General features: G+C 43.4%; 1 protein-coding gene and 1 non-coding gene across 2 annotated transcripts in view; one reads left to right on the top strand and one right to left on the bottom strand.

Annotated features, from left to right (window-relative positions):
• The window catches only part of Ush2a (usherin), a 670292-nt gene that overhangs the window by 315745 nt on the left and 331879 nt on the right, over positions 1-22668 (bottom strand). The window contains exons 32-34 of the mRNA XM_032915475.1: positions 14658-14817; positions 12910-13081; positions 8205-8352 (exon numbers count right to left, since the gene is read on the bottom strand). Of these exons, the coding sequence (XP_032771366.1) occupies positions 8205-8352; positions 12910-13081; positions 14658-14817 (480 nt within the window). The remainder of the gene's footprint in view (positions 1-8204; positions 8353-12909; positions 13082-14657; positions 14818-22668) is intronic.
• LOC116911823 lies at positions 18149-18281 on the top strand. Its single transcript, XR_004389360.1, has one exon. It is a non-coding gene; the product is annotated as a small nucleolar RNA SNORA17 (small nucleolar RNA).

Below are 22668 nucleotides of genomic sequence, written 5' to 3'. Positions count from 1 at the left end.
ACCATAGGTAAATATACCACTATGGCTGGTATATTTATTAATTTTATTGACAATAAGAAATATAGTAGGGAAAGAACATTCTTTTGGGGTAAATGTCCTAAATTTTTAAATATGTTTATTATCATGTACCAATCATACTTAAGAATGTTTTCATTATGACTTTTCACATACCTTTATAATAAATTTTGATCCTGTTCCTCCCTTTTTGTTTACCTTCCAATTCACCTAATTCTTCTTCTACTTTTGTATCTGCTTTCTTAGTGACTAACTAAGCTTCACGTAGCTTTCTTACGGAAGCACAGGAAGGCTTTCTTACCAGAACACTCTAGTCTGTATTGAGTTATATAGGCAAATTTTATAACTATTTTTAGTAGCGGGCTTTTTGATAGAAATAACATTAATAAAGTAAGAGCCATTGTAAAACTGACTTTGAAGGCATAGTTATATGAAGCAATAAATAAATAAAAAAAAAACCTGTTAACACAGTGATTTAAATTTCATTGATCTCAGGTCTCCAAACTGAGTACTCATAGGACGCAGTAGACATTCCAAACTCTAGCTAAAGCTATTTTCCTTCTTTAGCTAGAATGTTGGTTATGCATGAATAGTTCTAGAAAAATCTAAAGGCTAGTTCTTAAAACAACAAGTAGTTAAAAAAAAAAAAAACAACCAACCAGCCAACCAACAAAACCCAACATAGACACCTGGAGTGTCCACCAGGCTCCATTGGGCGTTTCCAACCCTTGGTCACAGCAATGGCAGCATTGGTGAGACTTAGTGAGCCACAGAATGAACAAAGAAACATGAATCTTGGAAAGAGACTGTGAGGTGGAGATCTTAGGGGGTTATGATAGGTTGGGTGTGATCACCAAAGAACAAATTTAATTACATAAAAACTCCTTAAAGCAACACATAGAACTGGTGGCCTATTCTGAGGCAGACATTAGACACCATGAGGTGTGTGTGGATTATGTCCTTTAATACTGACAGTTCTTAGATATCGGAACTGCTATCAGTATTGCTAGGAAGACAAGTGAGGGGCATGTAACTAATGAGCATGGATGCAGGTATAGATCAGACAAGCTTACCTCACTGTTGATGCTGGTTAATCTCTAAGTTTGTAGTAATTTCCTACACCTAAACATGCTATTATGATCCTAAGTGTGATCAAAATGTCCCCCTGAAAATATTAACATTTATTGAAGGTCCATCGCCTATACGTTAGTATTTTTTGTTACTCTGAATGGCAGAAAGAATAAGAATTAGAACCCACTCCTATATAAGTAAGAAGAAAATTAAATGCTGGTCTGATTGAATAATGAGCCAATCAAGACCTATGTTAGAATGGCTAAGTGTAGCAAAATCTTAGAAAGCAAACTAATGGTCCAGTTAAGCAATAGGAGGAGTCGCTACAGGTAAGGATTTCAGCATGGCTGCCTCTCCTTATAGCAGAGGCTCCAATAGGACTGCATCAGATTCGTTTGTACATTCCATCAAAGACAGGCTATATAAACCCGTGACTCAGAAAAAAAAATCCCAGAGTCCATGTGGTAATGTCTCACTGCAAAGGAGCAAGAGCGTGATGACATCTATGTCTATCCATACTGTCTTCTCACTGCCATTGCCAAAGTAACCTTAAAGAATCATTCGAAGGGAGGTTGGAGCCTTAAATGTCCAGGAGAATCTCTGACATTTTTCTGAACTTGTACTGATTGGGCAAGATCAAGGGACATAAAAAATAACCCAAAATCACAAAGAAGATCAAGTGGAGGTGAGGGAAAGGGAGGCAGAAAAAATATATTGACAACAAATGTTAAAGCTATTTTTCCCCCGGGATATGGAATAACCAGTTGGAATAAAAACCAGAGTATGGTAACAATACACTTTAGGAGGACTTATTTTTTTTCTAAGAGAAAGACAGCTTTAACTACTTTTAGGTTATATAATCAAAACTCAAGTTAAGAGAAGTCTGTTGACATCTCAGAAAGCTCTGTGTTCATAATCCTGGCTCTCCCTCCTTCTCTGGTGGTGCTCATATCCAAGAGTTCTCCTATGTGCACACTACATCCTCCCTCCCTCAATCAAGCTCAGAAAGAACAACAAAAAAAAAAAAATGGGATACTGAATTAATCCCTGTAGTCAAACCTCTACAGGATTTTGTATTGTTGTTTTGCACAGTGCCCCTGCTGGTCAGTAGCTATGGATAGAATGTCTCCGGTGTGGCAGGCATCAAACAACATGCAGGGAGCTTAGATATAACACAAGAGTCTTGATTGCTTGCTGCCCTCACAACCTTAATAATACGACCAAGAAGACAGATGAGGTCCGGTGAGTGTTGAAGGAACTCCCCATGGAATAGAAGAAAAATTCAATGGTGACAGGTGATGAGGCAGGAACTAAACCAGTTTGGGCTGGGTGAAGAAATGGTACTCTTCTGAGAAAATGATCTCATAGCCACACCTCACACCAGAAACGATTTCATCAAGAGGGAAGAAAGCATCATAGGCCATTATTTGACTATAAATAACAGAGGTTCCACAATGAGAAGCAAAAGGCTTTCCCTGGGATGACAGCAAGTTGCTTACAATGAAGATGTCACAGAAAAATGCAAGGATCTGCCTCCAGAAGGAAAATTCCAGCATGGCTCCTTCATGATTTTTAAGATGTAGATGAACCAAAATGAAATTTTGGTGCAAGCGATTGGCAAACTTTTATTTTTCCGGTGACTGTCCCTAGAGTGAAAGAAAGCTGCTGGCATGTATTTCTGCGACTGCCATTGTCCTGTCCCACAAACATTGTAAAGGTCAATAAAATGGGATGTAAGAATCAACCTTTCCATGGTAGGCAACTCAGTCCGTGGGCAGCTGAGGTCGTTTCAGCTAAGAGATCATTTGCAGAGATGAGAGTGTGGGCCAAAGGAGGGAGAGAAGTGCTTGTGAGCCAAGACTCCCAACACACCAACCTACCCACGGGCAAGGGGCCAACAGACACACTTCTATCTATAAGGGGAAAGGATTATACCAGGTTTCCGGACTTCAAGGCTGATCTGGCCTTATAAGAAAGGTTATTGGACAGAGCTTGGCCTTTTGTGGAGGAACAGAGCTCTGGAATTCATAGCCCAGCAGGAAGGTGACAGGGCAGGGACCTGAGACTCCCATCCCCTTAGTCCCTTTCTTTGGTACTGTCACATGGGTAAAAGGACAGTATTGTGAGGGCAAGCATGTGGATGTGCCAGTGAGGCTCACCCCACGTCACAGAGAGAATAGCACACCTGAGATAAATTTTAGTAACATGCGAGTATATTAGAGCAAAAAGGTATCTTGGCTACATGTTGGTCCTCACACATTCAGACCTGACAGGATATGCAACACAGTAGGTCACAGATTCTGTATATCCATTTCCCCCAGGCCTTGAAGAGAGGGAGGAAACCAGAGATGGGTGTGGACACGTAAAGCCAAAAGAATAGGGGCACATCATTGTAACTTTCATCAGAGTGTCTGTGCCTTTCCTTGTTTAATCCCTCAGGGTACTAATCAGTAATACAGCCACACAAAACTGTACTGTTTTTTTGTGTATCTCTTGTGTGTGTGTGTGTGTGTGTGTGTGTGTGTTGTGTGTGTGCCTTCATATACACACGCAGAAAGAAAGAGAGAGAAAGAAATAGAAACATAGGGAGACATAGGGAGAGAGGAAGGGTGAGGAAGGAGAGAGAGAGAGAGGGAGAGAGAGAGACAGACAGAGACAGAGAGAGAGGGGAGGGAGGGAGGGAGGGAGGGAGGGAGGGAGGGAGGGAGAGAGAGAGAGAGAGAGAGAGAGAGAGAATGAACTCAGTTATTTAATCCAGTTCCACACTGTTCTTCAATGAAAACTTACAACACGAATACTTAATTTTCATTGGCTGGCTCACGTAAGGCACTTAGGAGTTTGTCATCTGTCTCCGTGATGATAGAATTTTTAAGGTGTTTAATTTAGCAGGCAAGCCGAATCATAATTGCCAGTAAAGTACACCCACAGGGGTATAGATCTTCCTGCCTCTTCATCATGCTATGTCAAGTTGTATTTCCTGAGGTGCTCAATGGGTTGTCATATGTAAGCAAGGAAATTCAATACAACCCAATGTAAATTTAATACAAGGTATCTCTATTTACACTGAAGAATTATGTTTACCATAGAAATTAGACAACAATGTGTCCGTGTGCCATAAAAATAATGCACACAGCGAGCATCGACGCTCCAGGCCTGTTTGTTTGTTTCTTTGTCAGTGAGGTTTGGCCGTAAGAATATCAACTGTATGCTGCCCCCAAGGTTTAGATACTTTATTGAGTATGGCAGATACCTCCCTCTGTGAATACTTGATCCTTCAATTAAAAAGGAAGAGAGAGAGAGGAAGAAGCTCCCACACTGTGGAAGGTGCCTTATTACTGTTGTGCTTGCCTAAAAATGGCATCGACAGAATCTAAAAAAGGCTGTGCTTGGGAAATTCTACCTGACAAATTGATAGGAGGTGTTTCATAAAAGTTAACCAAGGTTTGCTCGAAACTGTCAAGCAGTCTCCCTAAGTGGCTCGCTGAATTCTGGGATCCACTGCACCTGTTAAAACTGAACACTAACAGAAAGAAAATAGAATTACATTTGGTTATGGAAAAATAGTTATTTCTGAATGAAACTTTAAGAAAGTACACAGTTAGTTCTTTAATCCCGGAAAAAAAAATCACAACAGGCATGTAAGCATTTGAATCTTGCCCGTAGAGGTTAAGAGCTAGTGAGTGAAACTTCCACTGTTATTTTCATAGATCTAGTTGGAACCTTATGCTGGGGACAAGTCTGCAAAAGCTAGAGGCAGACTTAGGGGAAAATCAGGAGTTTCTGCCATTCACAGATTTTTTTTTTCATACCACATTCCTTCTTAATTAGCTGTCTTGACTTTGAGTAATTAAATTGTTTAATTCTTATTAATCCAATTTTCTACATCTGTACATGGGGATATTATAAATTTCATGGACTAATTTTTGGAATTAAAGTACTGTCATAGTTAGCTTTAACTGTCAACTTGACATAGTAGGGAGTCACGAGAGAAGAAAGTCTTAACTGAGGGACTGCCCTGATTGGAGTGGCCCATGGGCATCTCTTGTGAGTGCTTGTTTTGACTATTAAACGATGTGTAAGAGACCAGCCCATTGTGAGCGACACCATTCCCTAGGTCTTGGGTTGTATAAGGAGGCTAAATAAGCACTGATCCACGTGAACTTTCTTCCATAGCTTCTGCTTCAAGATCCTGCTAGAGTTCTCATCTTCGCTGTACTCTGTAAGTCTTCAGAGACAAGCACAGCCCCAAATTTGTTAAATTATTACAGGGGTACAACAACTATTTTGACGTGTGTTTTGGTTAGATTTAATTGTCAACTTCATCTTAGTCGATTATGAAAATAAACTCATTGAGGAATTGTGAAGATGGTATTGGCCTGTGGGGATTTTTCTGCATTGGGTTAATTGATGTGAGAAGACCTACTGAGGATATAGGTAATGTTATTTAGAGGGCCAGGCCCTGGATTGAATGAAAAAGATAGAGTAAGCTGTACTCTGCTTTTGACGGTACAAGTAACTAGATGCCTCAACTTCACATTGACTTCCCTGCAAGAGAAATCAAAGGATACAATGAGGTCAAGAGTGATCATGGGTAACGGCCAAGGTTTGGGTCTAGTAAAAAAGCAGGTGGTGTCCCTCAGAGGAGTGCAACATGAAAGAAAAAGTGGGATGAGGGACATGGGACAGGATGAAAAGCCAACCTGGATGTGCTGACATTCAAATGAGACAGGAAGCAATGAGGGTGGGTATCAGGGCCTGGGATGGTTCATTTCCATTGTCAGTGTGATGGGATCCAGAGTCGCCTATATGAGGAGCCTCTAGGCTGTGAGGACTTAGGTAGACCAGTGTAACCTCTGGGCGTGGCTCGGAGAGAGAGGATCAAGAGTGAACAAGTTGATGTGGGACAAGTCACCCTAATTGTGGGTGGCATTTTTCCACGGGCTGTAGTCCCAGACTAGATCCAAAGACAAATGGAGCTGAGTGTGTCCATTCACCTCCAGCTGCCTCAAGCTCCCATCGCCATGACTATGTGAAGAACTACAGTGAAGAACTAGTCCCTGGAACCGCGATCCAAAATGGAGCCTTCTATCGTCAATCTGCTTTCTGGAGGTTTGCGTCTCAGCAAGGGCACAAGTAACTAACACAGGGCCCCAACGGAGAATCTTAGCCAGGTAAGTTCATTAACATTTCCCAGCATCCTCTCTGCCGCTTGTTAAACCCCTGGGGCGGAGCCTGGGAATCAAATTCTTAAATCAGTATTACCAACGAGGTTCCAGTAGGTGAGCTTGAGAGACAGCATTCAGCATCATTTGAAAGTGTTTCTTTGCCATGGCGAGATGGGGCCGACGAGGGCAGTTTTCACGAGTTACAACTGCATAAACCAAGTTTGGACCCTAACAAGAGGCATTCCACGTACTTGGGCTTTCTACTGGAAATAAATGAATGACTCATATACTTGCCCATCTGCGCGAGTGCCGGATGGATAATAAAATAATGTTAAGCCCAGGTCAAATGACATAGATGCCACGAGGAAGGCATTGAAAGATCATTGGTCAAGAGTAGCGGGGTTTGCTTCAGCTCAAGAAAGGACAGCGTGGCTAACCTATAAGGTCCTCTATGAGAGCAGTCGTGATCTTTGGCGCTGAGAAATCTCGACAACCCCTTTAATCGTTGCCCCACTATGAAAGTATAAAAAGCCCTACTGCGGTTAAACACATTACGCCACCGTGACAGTGTTATCAGAATATTCCTTATTTCTTGTTCCTTTGGGTTTATTTAACAAACTCTTTGCACATGCACAGAATATAAGGTGGGGACCCTCAAAAAACGAGAAAAGGGCGTGCAAGCCAGGAGCACGGGGCAGGAGAAATTTGAGTGACAACTACCAAACTGGGAAGACAGCCCTGCTCTATGCAAACCAGGCAGCTGGTTAGCAGCCATCCAATCAGAAACAAATCAGCAACATTTCACTGACACCCACGGACTAGACAGATTTCTCTGTGGAGTCAGAAATGTGACAAGGATTTTGGCTGCTTAATATAGTATCCTATAGACAGCGTTTACTTTTATTAAGAAAGTTGAAACCATACAAGAGTAGCTTCAGTGGCAGAGAAAAACCTCCCACTCTGGTTACCATAACTCTCTCCATTACCTCAGATATAGCTGTTGCGTTTGCTAAAAGTTTAACTAAGAGGAAACAGTCTAATTAATTCATAGTAAACACGAGGCAGTCGAGTAAAACTTCTAGGTTTGATTCTGCTTTACTCGTTCTGGCTATGCTTACCGAAGCCACTTCTGTTTCCAGCAGTGAGTTACTTAACAATAGTTTCTACAATATCCACATATTTTGATATTTGTCACAAAGAGGGAGATGGTTTTATAGTCTGCTCCTTCTGCCAGAGTTAAACAGAAATGCTATGTTTAGCCGGTCTTAATGATACCTCCAGTAACTGGATAAATAGATCAGTGTCTGAGAAAGGCTATTAAATGTCTTTATAATGTGGCTTTGTTTTCGTGGTGTTTAACTGGACATCTCTTAACTCTCTAAACAGCACAAGGACACATACATCACATAGGAACACAGTGCACCTTAACTCAAGTGTAAGTATATGCATGTTTAATGCATGCATTGTTTAAATCTCCATGTTGAAATATTTATAAACAGCATTCTAAGGAATGTGAGTTCCGAGTGGCCTCTTTTAAAATAAACTTATTAACTCAGAAGCATCCGGAACGTACTGTGTACACGGACTTGCTGCCTCTTTACTTTTCCAAGGAAGAACTCATGGTCACTGAAAAGGGAAAGTTGCTAAAGACAATGTCACTCTCAAAGCCACATTCTCCAGGAGTCTCCATTTGTCCCTCTCCTCTCTCCCGGCTCTCACTAAACAATGGCATGCAGTACACAAGAGCCATCAAGAGGGAGCACTTTTGAGCCACTAAAACTGCATGTTAGCCTAAAAAGCTCATTCTCCCTAACTACGGGGATAGTATCTCGGGTATTTTGTGTGCTAAAATGATCATTAAAAATTAAGTACCACATATAAGCTGCCATTTAGAATATTAATTTACTTTTGCTAATCATGTTTTTAACTTCAGGCTAAAAGGAGTTCACTCACCATTCGGATGCCCAGGCTCTGTCCAGGAGATGTTAAAGGAGTCTGGTGAGTGGGAGTGGGCTCTGGGGGCTGGCACTCCTTCTGGAACAGTCTCGGCCATCAGGGCTTGGTTAGGCTCACTGGTTGTACAACCGCCGCCGGAACACGCCTAAGCCGGTACAGAGAAGAACACTTCAGTTCTGGCTCTCAAAGTTTAGATGAACAGTGAAGAGAGACACCTCTTTGAGGGGAGTCCTGGATTCCACTAAATTAATGTTCCCACGGCTGCCCCCAACTATGTTTGTTTCCATGGTGAGGGACGGCATTTAATTAGATTGCTTTTTAAGACCCGAGAGTTCATCTTCCCATAAGCACAAAATGACCCAGGGTGCAGGAAGAACCAGCCTAAGTTACAGCCTAGAGGTGCAGGGCGCACACTGATGGGTAAGCAGCTCCAGACAAGTGTGAGAACATTTTCAAAACTAAGCAGGTAGCCCCCTGTGGACTTGGCTGAGTGAAGCAGCTATGCCCCAAGTAACAGGACCTGAGTCTGGATCCGGGACAAGCACGGCAAACTTGTCCTGTATCCCCAGGATTCGGAGTAGATGGAACACCGGGGCTCACTGGCCAGCCAGCGTGAGAAAAATGTTCGCTTCAGGTTCAGTGGAAGAACCTGTCTGCGGAAGAAAGCGGAAAGCGCACGTGCTCTAGTCCTCTTGAAGATGGAGCTTTCAACAATCAGGCCGAACCAGCCAGTCACGTGACCAAACCTTGCTGTAAGAAGCCCCTTCTGACCCAAGAACCAGCTGCCGGGGCATTTAAAAAGGAACTGAGAACACAAGCATGTAACTTGTATGCTACAAGTCTCAGAAATTATCCAGGAAGTGGGCCATGTGCGGTGTGGGAGCCATCAAAGGAAGTGTGTCAGAGGGCCACCCCATTTCTCAAAGAGAGGGAATATGTTCAGTTGTAGTTTCAGATTTTTATCCCTTAGATCAAAGCAGGTGGTTGGCAGCCTGTGCTTGTTAAACTGATCACCGAGTGAGACTTAATTCTGATGGCTACCATTTTCTTCCTCATACGTGTTCATATTACAGGACTTACACACCCACCCCACCCCACCCCCGTTACCTCGCTCCAGAGAAACACTGTGCTATGTGACGTATACTATTGCATTTATTTAAATGGAGCATAAACAAAAATTGGCCTTCTTTTTGAGAATTTTATGATGCTCTCTAAGATAAATACAACATCCTCTTTGGGAGGGCTGTTCCCGGGGGCTGTCATCTGAGATTTGCAAACTGGTTGCTTGGCGAAGAAGCACCTTGGAGTTAGTAAGACGCTCTTTCTGGCCAGCGAAACGGGACATAAACAGGTGTTGAAACAACAGAAGTATCTGCAACTAGATGTCAGTTCTGGTATCTAGAGGGCTCTTCCTCAACTCACGTCTGATTGGTCTAACGCTGATTGAAATTCAGACTTAGGAAAATAAATAAATAACTGGATCAATTGAAGATGTCTTTATGAAACAGAGAGGACTGTGAAAGCCTGCGAGGTAGCAAGCTGCTTCGACCTATTTCCTACAGTTTTTAGTCAATCGCAGACGCTTGAAAACAAAATTCACTTCTGATCTAAATGGCCTTTGTTTGGTACAATAAAATGTGCAGGTAATCTAATTACAGAGACAAGTTTGTGGAACAATAACTATTAGGAACCTACTAAAGATAGCATTCTTATTTTTTTTTCCTAGGGTTTTGTTTTCAGATAAGCAGGGCCCAAGGGAATGCAGGAGATTTTAAAGCGTGAAGGATGAAGGAAAAACAAAAACAAAAACAAAAACAAAAACGAAAATCCCCAAAAACCTCACAATTGCTTTATCGGGTCTTTTTCCCCCAAGAAGTGAAGCTGAGGCTTAGGGAGAGAGATCATCTTGTAAAGTGCCCACTAGGCTAGCACGTGATCCTGAGTTCAGATCTCCAGCACCCACGTAGAAAGGTGGCTTGGTGGCGAGCATATGTAACCCCAGTGCTTTGAGGAGGGTCCCTGGCGTTTGCTGCACAGCCTAGACAATTAGTGAGCCCTAAGGTATTCTACCGGGAAAGATTCTATTTCAAAAGATAAAAGAAGAGAGAGAGAAAGAGGGAGGGAGGGGGAGGGAACAGATATCAGTGATCACTGGGCTCTACACACACATACCTATGTCTGCTCCTACTTTCATACACAGGCACAATCATATACATATCACATACACACACACAGTCGACCTCACCATTTCCCTTATTTAACAGTCACCACATGACAGTATTTTCAAATAGTAGCCTCTGCCTGCATTAACACTGCCTTTCCATAATCGTTAGCTTACTGTATTCATTACAAACCATTAAGACTTATCAAACGTCAACACAGACGTCACTGCGTGCAAACAGCGCAGGCCGTGGAAGCACGCATCTCCGATAACCAACGTTCTAAAAGAAATCATGTGGTACTACTCAGGGTCCCAGAGCCTTTCCTGAGTGACTGCGGTTGGCGGGCTGTTCATCCATTCCCACATGAGCTGTCTCTGAAGCGCCTTCTCTCCAGCAGGTACAGTCAGCACTCTGCAGAGAGGATTCTGGAAGATGCCAGCTTTCTGCATTGGGGGCTTATAACCCAGTCTAACGGAAGCATTAAAGTGGAGTGACACAGAGTAGCTCTGGGTCCTGCGCTCGATGTGCATCCCAAGGGTTCAAATCCCCAGTGGGTCTTCCTCTGTTTCAGAGGCCACTGGAGGGCTTCGGTGTCTGCGTGTTTTGTGTCTGAGCACTTAGTCAACACATTGAAACAATCTATAAAGGGCTCTCTGCTTTGTTGAACACCTGCTCTCCACCACTTATCTAATGACCTTGAGAGCTGGTTATTATATTGAGACTGTGAAATATACAATAATCCGTCAGTTAACTGGGTTGAGCCTAAAATGCCACGCTTCATTTAGTCTACTGCTTAACAGAGTTAAGTTAGAACAAACAAAGATGAAAACTTTCGGTTGAATACTTCCTGGAAAAGGCACTAGGGTATGCTCTGCCCTGATAGACACAGTGGCATTAGAATACAAGAAAATGAGCAAGTTTGTCTCCATAACAACCTTTGAGGCACAAGGACATCCATGTCACTGTGACCTCTGACACCAACGTTCCTCAGGATTCGACACATATTGCAATCATTTGGGGGCTACCTTTCTTAGCATTACAGAGTTTTAGGGCTCTCAAAAAGACACTAAAAACCATTAAACTTAATGCCCTAATTTTTGTCAAGAAAAAAAAAAAAAAAAGGTAGCTGATGTGCCACTGTATGCTTGCCTTGGGTTACGCAGTAGGAAAATCTGAACGAAAACTCAAGGGAGCAGACCGCTAAGCCGCTGGTCCTTAGTTTCCAGTTATAACAAAATTAAAATCTCTAGGATATCGAAGTGGGTTTTGATTGACTGCACAGTGTATCCTAGAAACCGCCTTAGGAGCAGGGCATTTTAACGCCACTTACCTCCTGATAAAATGCCAAATTTCAACAATTTCTGTTTAATCTTGGTTGCTTCCAAGCAACTGGGACTGACCAGGGTCGCCATGTGCACAGAAGCTATTTTGAAAGCAGTGTGGGCTTCACGGTTAGCTTTTGAAAACTCAAGTTCCTGGGTACGCTTCTTAGCTTTTCAGTGACATGACTAAAAGTAGGCTGAACTGTCACTTCCCAAATCCACATGCTGTGCTGAGCAGCAAGGCACACGGGGCCATTCAGAACGGGGCCTCACACTGCCTGCCTGCTCTTGTTTTGGGCTGTCAAGGCAGACAGTTAACAACAGTGGGCTGCAGTTTGTTTTCTCGTGGTATAATATTTTGAGCATCCGCGAGCATGTTAAGTAAAATGAATGCGTGCACAGTGTCTACATAAATGTAAATTTATTCATAATCAAGAGCAGAATATTTTCTATGGCATTTATCAAAGCAAATACCCTCATATAGGTATTGCTATAAAATGAAGAGGGTGTTTAAAACAAATAGGGACAACCTCATGTTTATATTCAGTTATTTTCTGATGTGCTATTAAACTTAAAAAAAAGATTATATTTCATCAAAAAGCACAAGGAAATGGGAGTACAAATTCCACAGCAATATCAAGGTCTTTTAAAAGACCTTCATGTACAGAAGTGCCATTTAGCATTAAAAATGCCACCTTCCTCCCAAGGAAAGCGCTAAACTGTTGATTCTGGCGTTTCATCAAGTGACTGTTCTTCTGAGGAGAAGTTAAATATAAATCACAGTAAAATAACAATCAAGGCTATCTTGGGGTCATTTGAATCTTCATTTAAAAATACAAGATCTAAATTCACACTGCGAGGAGTCTTTCAAATGAATACAAACACCACAGGAAACCTGCCTTATTCATCCAAGCATTTTGGGAAAGGCTCTCAACAATTACAACGTCCCACAAATAATAAAAAAATTAGTTCTGAGCAACTCACCCTATTTCTAGGAGAACCTCCTAACTCCGAAGGTTATCATATCCTTTCAAATGACACAGACTAAACATGCAGCTAATTAACCAATAGAACGTATCTAGGCTGTGAGGGGAATTTATGGTATAAATTCTGTGGGATAAGATTTTTTTTTTTTGGGTATTTTGTTAGTCTGTTTGTTTGATTTGGGAAGTTGGGAGGATGGGATGAAGAGAAAAGATAGACACTAGGTCGACTTACTCCCAGCTTGATGAGGTACAGGCACCCAGGGGAAAGGTGGTGGAGCAGGTGGGTCTGGAGGTTCTCTGTGCTGTTGTAGACAACATCCCACACTGTGGAGTTATGGGTAGGATTCAATGTATATAATATGTAGCGCTCCAGGATTCCATTTAGTTGCCTTGGTTGTTTCCACCTTGAAAGGAACAAAAGTTACAGCATTTCAGCAGCACTCATTCACGTCCAAACAGAGACATAGAGGGTCGGTAATGGCCACAGCAACATTAACGCATCCTGTGTAAAAACCCTACATGCTTATTTCTTCTTCAAATGTACTTGTCTCTAAAAACACACGTGGTTATAAAATGCTTATTCCTAGAAGCTAGACTGACTGAACAGCAAGCCACAGAACCCCCCTGCATCTCCCACCAGTGCTGGGCTTGCAGCACGACCACACCCAGTTTCTATGTATGTCCTGCAGATTTGAGCACAGGTCTTCATGACTGTACAGTGGGTGTTCTTAGTGAGCCATCGTTACAGCTCATTGCAACTTTAAAATAGTTAACACTATACAAACGTATATGGTTTTGTAAAATCTTGGGTTTAGGACAAAAATTGGTAGGCACAGAGCATCTGAGTACTTCTGAGGAGTGTGAGAAGGAGCAACACACAGCAGTCCAGCACAGAGTGAGCAGGTAGTCAGAGAGAAACCCAGGAGAGCTGGGGGAAGGGGCAAGGCTTCTTGGCGCTGTGAGGTTTTACATCAGATGGAGGATCTGGACAGGCTGAAGCAGCAGGGATGGGCACTTCAGAGGAGGCTTACAGTATCTTGGGGCAGAGCAGACAGAAGACAGCATAGCAAAGAGATACTCAGGGAAGCGGGGAATCTTTGAGAACAAATAACAGGGCTTGTTTGACGGTAACTAAGGGCCAATACAAGAGCTTGGGCTCAGAACAGCAACAGCAGCAGGGGCAGCAGCAGCAGCAGCAGCAGAATGAACAGCAAGCTCTTCAGGCTGAGTGAATGCTGTAATTTATTCACTGTCAACATTTTGTTCACAGATGAGAAAACTGGGAGTAAGCAATAAAAAAAAACAACCCCATGAATCGATGCTAAGAAAAATCTATTAAATTTTAACTCAGCACCACCTTAGACCTCATGAAATGAGTAATGAACAAAAGTCACTAATATCAAAGAAAATTCTAAACAGTTTTACAAGTCATATTCTTATCTGACTGGAACTACAAGGGAAGGAAGCTGGCTACTCTTGTAGGGGGTCCAGGTTTGCTCTCTGTCACCCATGTGGAGACTAAGAACCCTTGGTAATTCCAGTTCCAGGGGATCTGATGCCCTTTCATGGCCTCCTTAGGCAACACACATACATGCACGCGCACGCACGCACACACACGCACACACACACACACACACAAATCTTTTTAAAAAAGAAATATATACATATGATGTTTTACAATTTATTACAAACTACCCCCTGCCTGTAAAGACCTTGACAGTGGATAAGTGGGTGGTCACTTTTCTTTTACTGACAACTGCACAGAAGTTGCATACACATTTAGCTTGCCCTGATTGCCTAGAGACAAAAGGGAGATTACGTTGACGAGTGATAATCAAAGGTTCCTAGAACCACTGGCCTAATCATTTCTGTGCATTTAATCACAATACAATTAGTCTGATGTCACAAGCCCTGCTGAATGAACTCACTGGGATTTTTACTCGAGCCAGCATGTTCACAAGACCCAAGAGCTCTACTTACTGTATGTGTACAGTCCTAGAATCCAGGATAGCCAACACTGGGGGATCCACTCGCTCTGGCGGCAGCTGTGCTGTGTGCAGGATCACTCGAGAGCTGTTGGTGCACCCTGCACGTGTGCATGCACCAACTGTAATCTCATAGGCCGTGAATACTCTTAAATCTGGAGGAAGGGATGAATCAAGAATTTATTCCCCCTAATACATCTTCTCAGGAGAGCTCACTCCCCTTCTTTATTCTGACTTCTAGGAATTGTTAAAATGAGTCAACAGTCATGAAAGTCAGCAGAAATAAAGTGGGTTTCTCTTGTAAATGGCATGGCCGCATTGACATGGACCTGTGTCAGTCACACGTCCGGCTGACTTCTTCCCCTTAACAATTTGTTTCCTTGCATGTCTATGTTCAGGTATATCATTTTCAGGGTTTAGTCTTAGTTCAAAGACTCTGTTAAAAAGAGATGAGACATTTAACTTATTTTGAAGACAACAAGAGATGCTTTTGAAATGCAAATATACAGCCTCCAACAAAACCTTTGAAATTCCCTTTTCCTGTCTATCTGGCCATGGTCTATCTATGACCTTCAGATCATCCGGGTTAGGTGCACAGCTATTCTCATGTGTCAGATGTCCCTGTTACTCCCCAAAGTCACCTTAGCACAGGCAACAGTTATCCTCCGCTCATCTGACACCATAGGAGTTTACTCATACCTCCAGGATGACAACACTCACACCACTGCAGCCATGCTGTGTTTTTAGCATGTATTACAATGTCTGACATGTTAGAGGCTTTGGGCTTCTATAGCCATATCAATGAATATAGAACTGTGACAAAGATGAAGATACAGTTGAGCTAGGTATGAAAGGCAGCCTTGAAAAGTGGGGTAGTACCCTAACCAGAACAATCTTTCCTTCCCTTGAGTTTCCTTGGCATTTCATTTCTGTTTACTTTCTTAGTGACTACAACATCCCTAATGAGAACACACGAATCTATAATTCCCCAACTCCATCCTTAAGTACCCTGAATTTTTCACACATAAAAATACTCAATACTCTAACTAAACTTTGGACCAATATCATTATAAATATTTTTTATAATTTTATATATAAATATAATTTGTACTTTCACAATATTAAAAATAGTAATTTTGAGAAACATCATTGAAATATGTCATGATTTAAGTAACACATATTCTTAAATCTCATTAACCTTGAACCATTACAATTTCATGTTTAAAAGATTAATGAAATGCAACCTAATTCAGGCAAATAGATTTTGCATTATACTGATAGCAAAAGTAAACTAGGAAAGGCGTGCTGATTTTCATGCAAAATACAATCAATTGGTTAAGCATGTAGGTCACCAGAAGAAAGGCAATCCAGTAATTTTGTAGCAAATGCTGCTTCAGAACAAAAAGAGGTCACCCAGATGACACTAAGTGTGCTCCTGACCAAACCTTGCTTCTTTCTAGCTTCTGTATTGTATCTAATGGTGCCATGCTGACAGGCACCCTCATTCAGTGTGGTCAGAGGAATACGGCAAGGACACACTGAAGGTGACCAACCAACACAGGGCAGAATGACTCTGAGAGGCCATGAGAGCAACTACATCAAATGTGTACAAGTAAGAACTAGAGCGTCTTCATTTGGACAAACATTGTATAAAGCATGTATCATACTCAGGCACACTATGGCTGTGATGTGACACTGTGACCAGAAGCAAGTTGAGGAGGAAAGAGTTTATTTGGCTTACATTTTTGCAACATTGTCTATCATCTAGGATGTCTGGTCAGCACGATTAAAGAAAGCAAAGTATCACCAGTGTGGGTGAAACCAAGAGAGAGAGGTAGGTTCCTAGAAATTATAACCTTAGTGACATCTTACCCTGATGGGGTGTGTGTGTGTATACATGTGCACGCGTGCTTACATGAGCTCATGGAGCCCAGATGTTGAGTACAGGTATTGTCCTTCATCACTACCTTATTTAATTTTATTTTATTTAATTCTGCTTTATTTTATTCTTTTAGCAGGAGCCCCTGGCTGACCTGTCCCTTTGTGATCCTCCTGTAAATTGTTGCTGTTAGGTGTTTAGTCACAATAAGAATACATGATACACCTGATGTGAGAAAAGATAATTCCAGGAACAACTCCTGCCCACAGGGCTACTCTGCCAGATCATATTGTGCTTACGTAGTGACACAGTCTACTATAAGTCTCCAGTGCTCTTCCTTTTCTGGCCCTGATGTTTAAGAACTCAGTGATCTTTCTTTTTCTTCTTTCCTACGAGTCTGAATTCCTTATATTTTCTGGGAAGGAAAAGTGAGGGGTTTTATTCCGTGTCATTTCAGGTGTGAAAGCCAGGATGGCACAGATTGGCCAGGAGTCAAGTCACCATTCGTGAGGCCAATTCTGAGTGACCTTTGAATATATCTTAGCCCTGTCTGAACATCTTGGTTAACAGCAGCTGAGACTTGATACTGCCATGCTCTTGGCTCAGTTATCAATGGAGTTCCCCTTTCTGTTATATCAGAGTATTAAGGCAAGGATGCAGCCACGGAGTTTGCATTGGGAGAAGAAATAATTTCATTCAAAGAGCATCTCAAATCTGTCATTTACATCTGGGACTTTGTTATCTTAGCTGTCACCACAGTGATCACGTTATAGCAGTACAGAGTGTCCCTAACTTGTAGAATGTTCTGCTCTCCTGCACACTATAACCCCATGCCTTGATGACCTAGTGTAAACGCACACAGGATATCTGCCACAGATGGGAAGAGACTCCTGTAGCAACAGGAGCAAAGGGGATGTTTCCTACACTTGGATTGTACGGTGACAAGTTGTCTTCTTCTTTGGGTTGGGAAGCATGTGACTTCTATGACTGTTGGGACTGGAGATCAGGATGAGGAAGTGACTACACTCAGGAGGGTCATGTTTGGTGTAGAGTGAGCATGATTCTTGTTTTAGTACATTCTCTATTGCTTTGAAGAGACGCCATTTTGGAAAGAGCGTTTAATTGGGGCGTTCGTACAGAGATTTAGTCCATTATCATCATGACAGGAAACACGTCCACATGTAGGCAGGCATGGTGCTGGAAAAGCAGCTATGAGATCTACATCTGGATCCACAGGCAGCAGGAAGAGAGAACCACTGGGTGTGGCTTAGGGTACCGTTTAGACTTTTGAAAGCTCAAAGCCCACCCCAAGTGACACAGTTCCTTCAGAAAGGACACATCTCCTAATCCTTCTAAATAATGCCACTCCCTAGTGACTAGACACTTAAATCTATGAGCCTACCATTATTATTCAACCACCACTACTCTTGAGAAGGGACTGAAACAGAAGAACTGTACACTATTAAATCCCCCAGTTAGTGATACAGCTCGCCCTACCTAGTCTGTATCCTAAGTGCTGTCAGTCTGTGGATGGTCAAGCATTTCATCTGAAGACAAACATACCTTTAATGTACATTACATTTGGGACTTAAGAATGTTCATGCTGAGCTGCTCCTAGAGGCCTGGCTGGTGTGGCTGCTGTGCCATATGTGTATCAGTAGGTGGCAGAGAGGAGAAAGGTTATGTCTACACTCAGTGTTCTGACCAAATAAATAGCTGAATGATTAGTAGCCGAATATTCCCTGAAAACAGCAAGCCTAAGAGAACCACCAGTCTGTTGCCAGGGGACCCAGATGGGAAGCCAGCCTGAGATGACCACCAGTCCTGCATGGCAGGCTTGGATGAGCTCCCAGGATGGGGAAGAAGCCAGAGACTAGAAGAATCCTGCTTGGGACCACAGGCCCCAAGGACTGAGCCCAAGAGAGAAAACCATGAGCAAGTGGCATGGGGCCACTTGGGCAGGCTGGGAGAGGAAAAAGCCAAGAAGACTACTACACTGGTGTCAGGAAGGCCCAGGTAGGGAGTTAGCCTGAGAAGAGTAACATTACACTTCTGTGTAGGTCTAGGGGGCAGACCATGACTGAGATGACCCCTGCCTAGGGCCAAGATGCATGAATGGGACACAGCACTCCTGAGACCACTCTTGAGACAATCTCAGACTTTCAGAGATCCTGGGTGCCACTAAAAGAAGAAACTGAGTGGTAGAGAAATGGAAGAGATATACAGAAGGATGTTGGGAGAGAATAGAGAGAGAGAGAGAGAGAGAGAGAGAGAGACTCAAACTAGAGACTCAAGGTAATGAGAAATAACCTGATATATGTAGCTAGGACCAAGGTGGGGTCTTGGCCTATTCTTCTACCCAGGACTACATGATCAGTTACCACCAAAAGCAAGGTAGATATCCTTGGTCTTGGCTGCTTCTGGGGACATGTTGACGTCCAAGGGCTGTGCAGAATGGGTCCCACTTCTCACACAGGAATCCTGGGAGAGCTGGTCCTGAGACGTGAGAGCAGGAGGACTGATCCCACCCCCTAGCCACCTTCAGTACACTGGGGAGAGGCCCTGCACACTATGGGAATTGCATGTGAGCCAGCCTAGAGGATAAGCGCACAGGAGAGCTGGCCCCACAACTACTCTCCCCTGTGGTAGCATGGGTGAGGGAAAGAAACCATTCTCCTTCTACCCCTCATCATCACCTGGGAGACCTGACCCGAGGGTTATGAGAGCAGGAGAGCTGGCCCTGCTCCTTACCAGATATATTATCAGTTCTGCATCTCACCTGGGCAGCACAGTGGAGTTGATACTGGTCATAGGGGCACAAGGGAACTGGCCCAAGGGCATGAGTGGAGGAGAACTGGCCCCACCACTTGTCTACTGTGCAAGACATGGTCAAGGAGAGATACCGCTTACCCTGGCCACTTGCCATATAAAGTAGAGAGAAAAACTGGCCCTGAGGTCATCAGAGCAGAAGAGCTAGCCCTGCCCCTCACCTGCAGCAGTACTCAGGACAGTAGACCCTGAATATGGGAGTTCTGGGTGTGTCTGCCCCAAGGGTGTGAGTATGGAAAAGCCAGACCTGCCTCTTATCTGCTGTGTGATGGCATGGGCATCCTCCTCCTCCTCCTCCTCCTCCTCCTCCTCCTCCTCCTCCTCCTCCTCTCCTTCTCCTCCTCCATTTTTTGTTAACATTTGAGGCTGGCAAGAGAGGTCCAATTGGTCATGAGAATAGGAGAGCTGGCCCTGCCCTTCACCAGCTGCAGCACTCAGGAGAGTGGGCGCTGCACCTTCCCTGGGCAGCACAGCAGATCTGGTCCTGGATGTGAGTTCTGCAGGTGGTGAGCTAGCATCAAGGGGATGAGTGCAGGAGAGATGGCCCTGACTCTTGAGTGCTGGGAGTTGTCAAAGAGGAGGAAGATATGCCTTTCCTCCTCTCCCTTTCCCCTTAACATCTATGGAAGAAAGCTGGCTTTGGTGTCATGAGAATGGGAGAAAGCATGTCTCTCACTGGCTATAACAATCAGGAGAGTGAGCCTTGTACTTCACCTCGGCATCAGGGTAGAACTGGCTCTCATTTGGGGGGTTGCTGGTGATCCAACCCCAAGGGGGTGAGAGCAGGAAGGCAGAGGCAGAAGGTGACCAGCTCAGATACCTCTCAGGCCCAGATATAGGGCTATGAATTGGTTCACCTTACCATCTCCTCCATCAATGAACTGCTGGTCCCATACATGCAAAATAACAGGATCTCCATGACACAGGGCAATAAGATATTCCAGAGGAGTCCCAGTAAGGATCCAGTATTGATAGTGTAGCAGAAGCCAGAGGCCTCATACCAGATCAATGAGTCATTGCAAGGAACATTTGCAAGCAAAGAAGTGTGGACAAAAGGGTATCCCATGGTCACACTGTGACATACTACAGGCTCCAGAAGGACATTTTTCCTCTCTCTTGATGGGGAGCTTGCAAGGGTAGAAGGGAGGTATGAGGGGAAGGGGAGATGAATAGGACTGGGTGCATGATGTAAAATTCTCTCTCTGTCTCTGTCTCTCTCTGTCTTTCTCTCTGTCTCTGTCTGCCTCTGTCTCTGACTGTCTCTCTCTCTCTCTCTCTGTCTCTCTCTCTGTCTCTCTCTCTCTCTGTCTCTCTCTCTCTCACACACAGACACAGACACACACACAGACACACACACACACACACACACACACACACACACACACACACACACACCATATAAAGTTTAAAAAAGAATGTTTATACTGCAGGTGTTGTAGCTCATATCATAGTCCCAGTACTTGGGAGGCTGAGGCAGAGAGATTGTTGTGAGTTTAAGCCCAGTCTGGGCTACATAGTAAGACCCTGTCTCAAAGATAAAAAGTAAAATAAAAGAAAAATTACACACACACACACACACACACACACAACTATAAATAACATGGGAAGTTATATCAAACTTAAAATAGTAAGAAGAGTCAGGAGAGCCAGAGTTGATTTGATAGGCAGGAGTCAATGGCCATCTCATTGAGGTGACACACACTTTGAGCAGAGACCCACAGCCAGTGGATATGGATTTGCAGGAATTCTAGAGCAGGCACATTGCAGAAGGAGGTATAGCCAGAAGTTCCACTCATGAAGAGAGAAGACACAACAGTTAAAGACTGTGGACCTTCAAAGATTTTGTTCTCAAGGAAAACAGAATTGAAACAAGAGACAGAGGATAATGGGTAAGTGAAGGATTTCAAAAATCTGAGTAAGAGAGCATTTGTTGTGTGTGTTAGGAATGACCTGAAGGAGAGAAAATTGGGAATGAACGAGAGCCAAGGTTTCCTGGCCCTACAGAGTTTCATTCTTTTTAGAAACTGTGAATGAATTAAAAAGGGAAGAGTTGACTGTAGAAGGGAAGAAACAAGCAGGTAACAAGAATGAGACTATGAGGGTGGAGGGAGTGCTGTCAGAGATATGGCAGGGGTGTGGTGTGGTGTGGTATGGCGCGTGGTGTGGTGTGGTGTGGTGGGGTGGGGTGGAGTGGGGTGGGGCATGGTGAAGATGAGGTGGGATCTGAGAGTTGGATTCACAACCAAGAATTCTCTTTGGATTCTTTGGAAACAACAGTAACCATATTCATGGGAGTGAGGGTGGGGGGGTAGAGATAAAAGGGGAAGGGGAGAAAGAGGGGACGGGGAGAGGAGGGGGAGGGGAGGGAGAAGGGAGGGGAGGGGAGGGAGTCCTGAATTGACCTCTTAATGCTCTTAAAATGAAATCTAATACTGATCCACAGGACAGCTATTGACTTAACCGCCCACTTCCCATTCCCACTCATTCATTCCCCAGGCACAACTCTGTTCCCCTCACATCACACCTGGGGGTCTTTGAAGGTGTGCCCCCTAATTAAAGTCCATTTCCTTCTTGTTCCTGGATGGATTTTGCTTACCCCCCACCCCAGGCTGAGAGCCCCTTGAGTAGTCTCTTTAATAGTCAGACAGCTCACTTTTATGGCTTCCCTCTTTCCTGATTTAGTTCCTCTTTATAGTTATCAAGATGATTCAAATTAAGTTGCCATCCATCCCGACCTTATATCCCTCTCAACAGAATAGGAACCTTTTGAGTATAAACAAGTATTTTCTATCATGCTGACTATATTTTCTCAGGTTTAAAGTGATGCCCAGTGAAAATATTTTTCATTTGTTGAGTGATAAATGGACAGGAGCAGAGAAGGAGCCTCTACTTGGACTGCCATTATCTTTCTAAAAAGTACACCAATGTCAAAGGACCCAACGTAATTGTCAAACCAACAGAGAGAAGATGAGTTGTTGGAAATGATGAGGCAAGGCTGTGAGGATCTGAGTATCAAACATGAATGCCAAGCACTAATGCTTCATAATACCACCACCGCAAGGCAAACGAAACAGTGGGATATTGAGGTTGTTGAATACGTAGCTTAATGGGACAAGAGAATGCAGGCAACTTAAATTAGGGGTAGTTACATGTATATTAATGTTGCAGATACACACATATGAAGTAGATGGGAAATTGCTGGAGGATATTAATATCAATTTATTACTTAGAAGAATTTATGTGTGAAACCTAGTTAGCACATGGCCTACTCCACCTCTGATGTCACATGTCTCCTTTC

This window comes from Rattus rattus, chromosome 10 (genome assembly GCF_011064425.1).
Source record: "Rattus rattus isolate New Zealand chromosome 10, Rrattus_CSIRO_v1, whole genome shotgun sequence".
Classification (NCBI taxonomy): Eukaryota; Metazoa; Chordata; class Mammalia; order Rodentia; family Muridae; genus Rattus; species Rattus rattus.
Note: the sequence above shows the minus strand (reverse complement) of the source record. Positions and strands in the feature narration are given on the sequence as shown.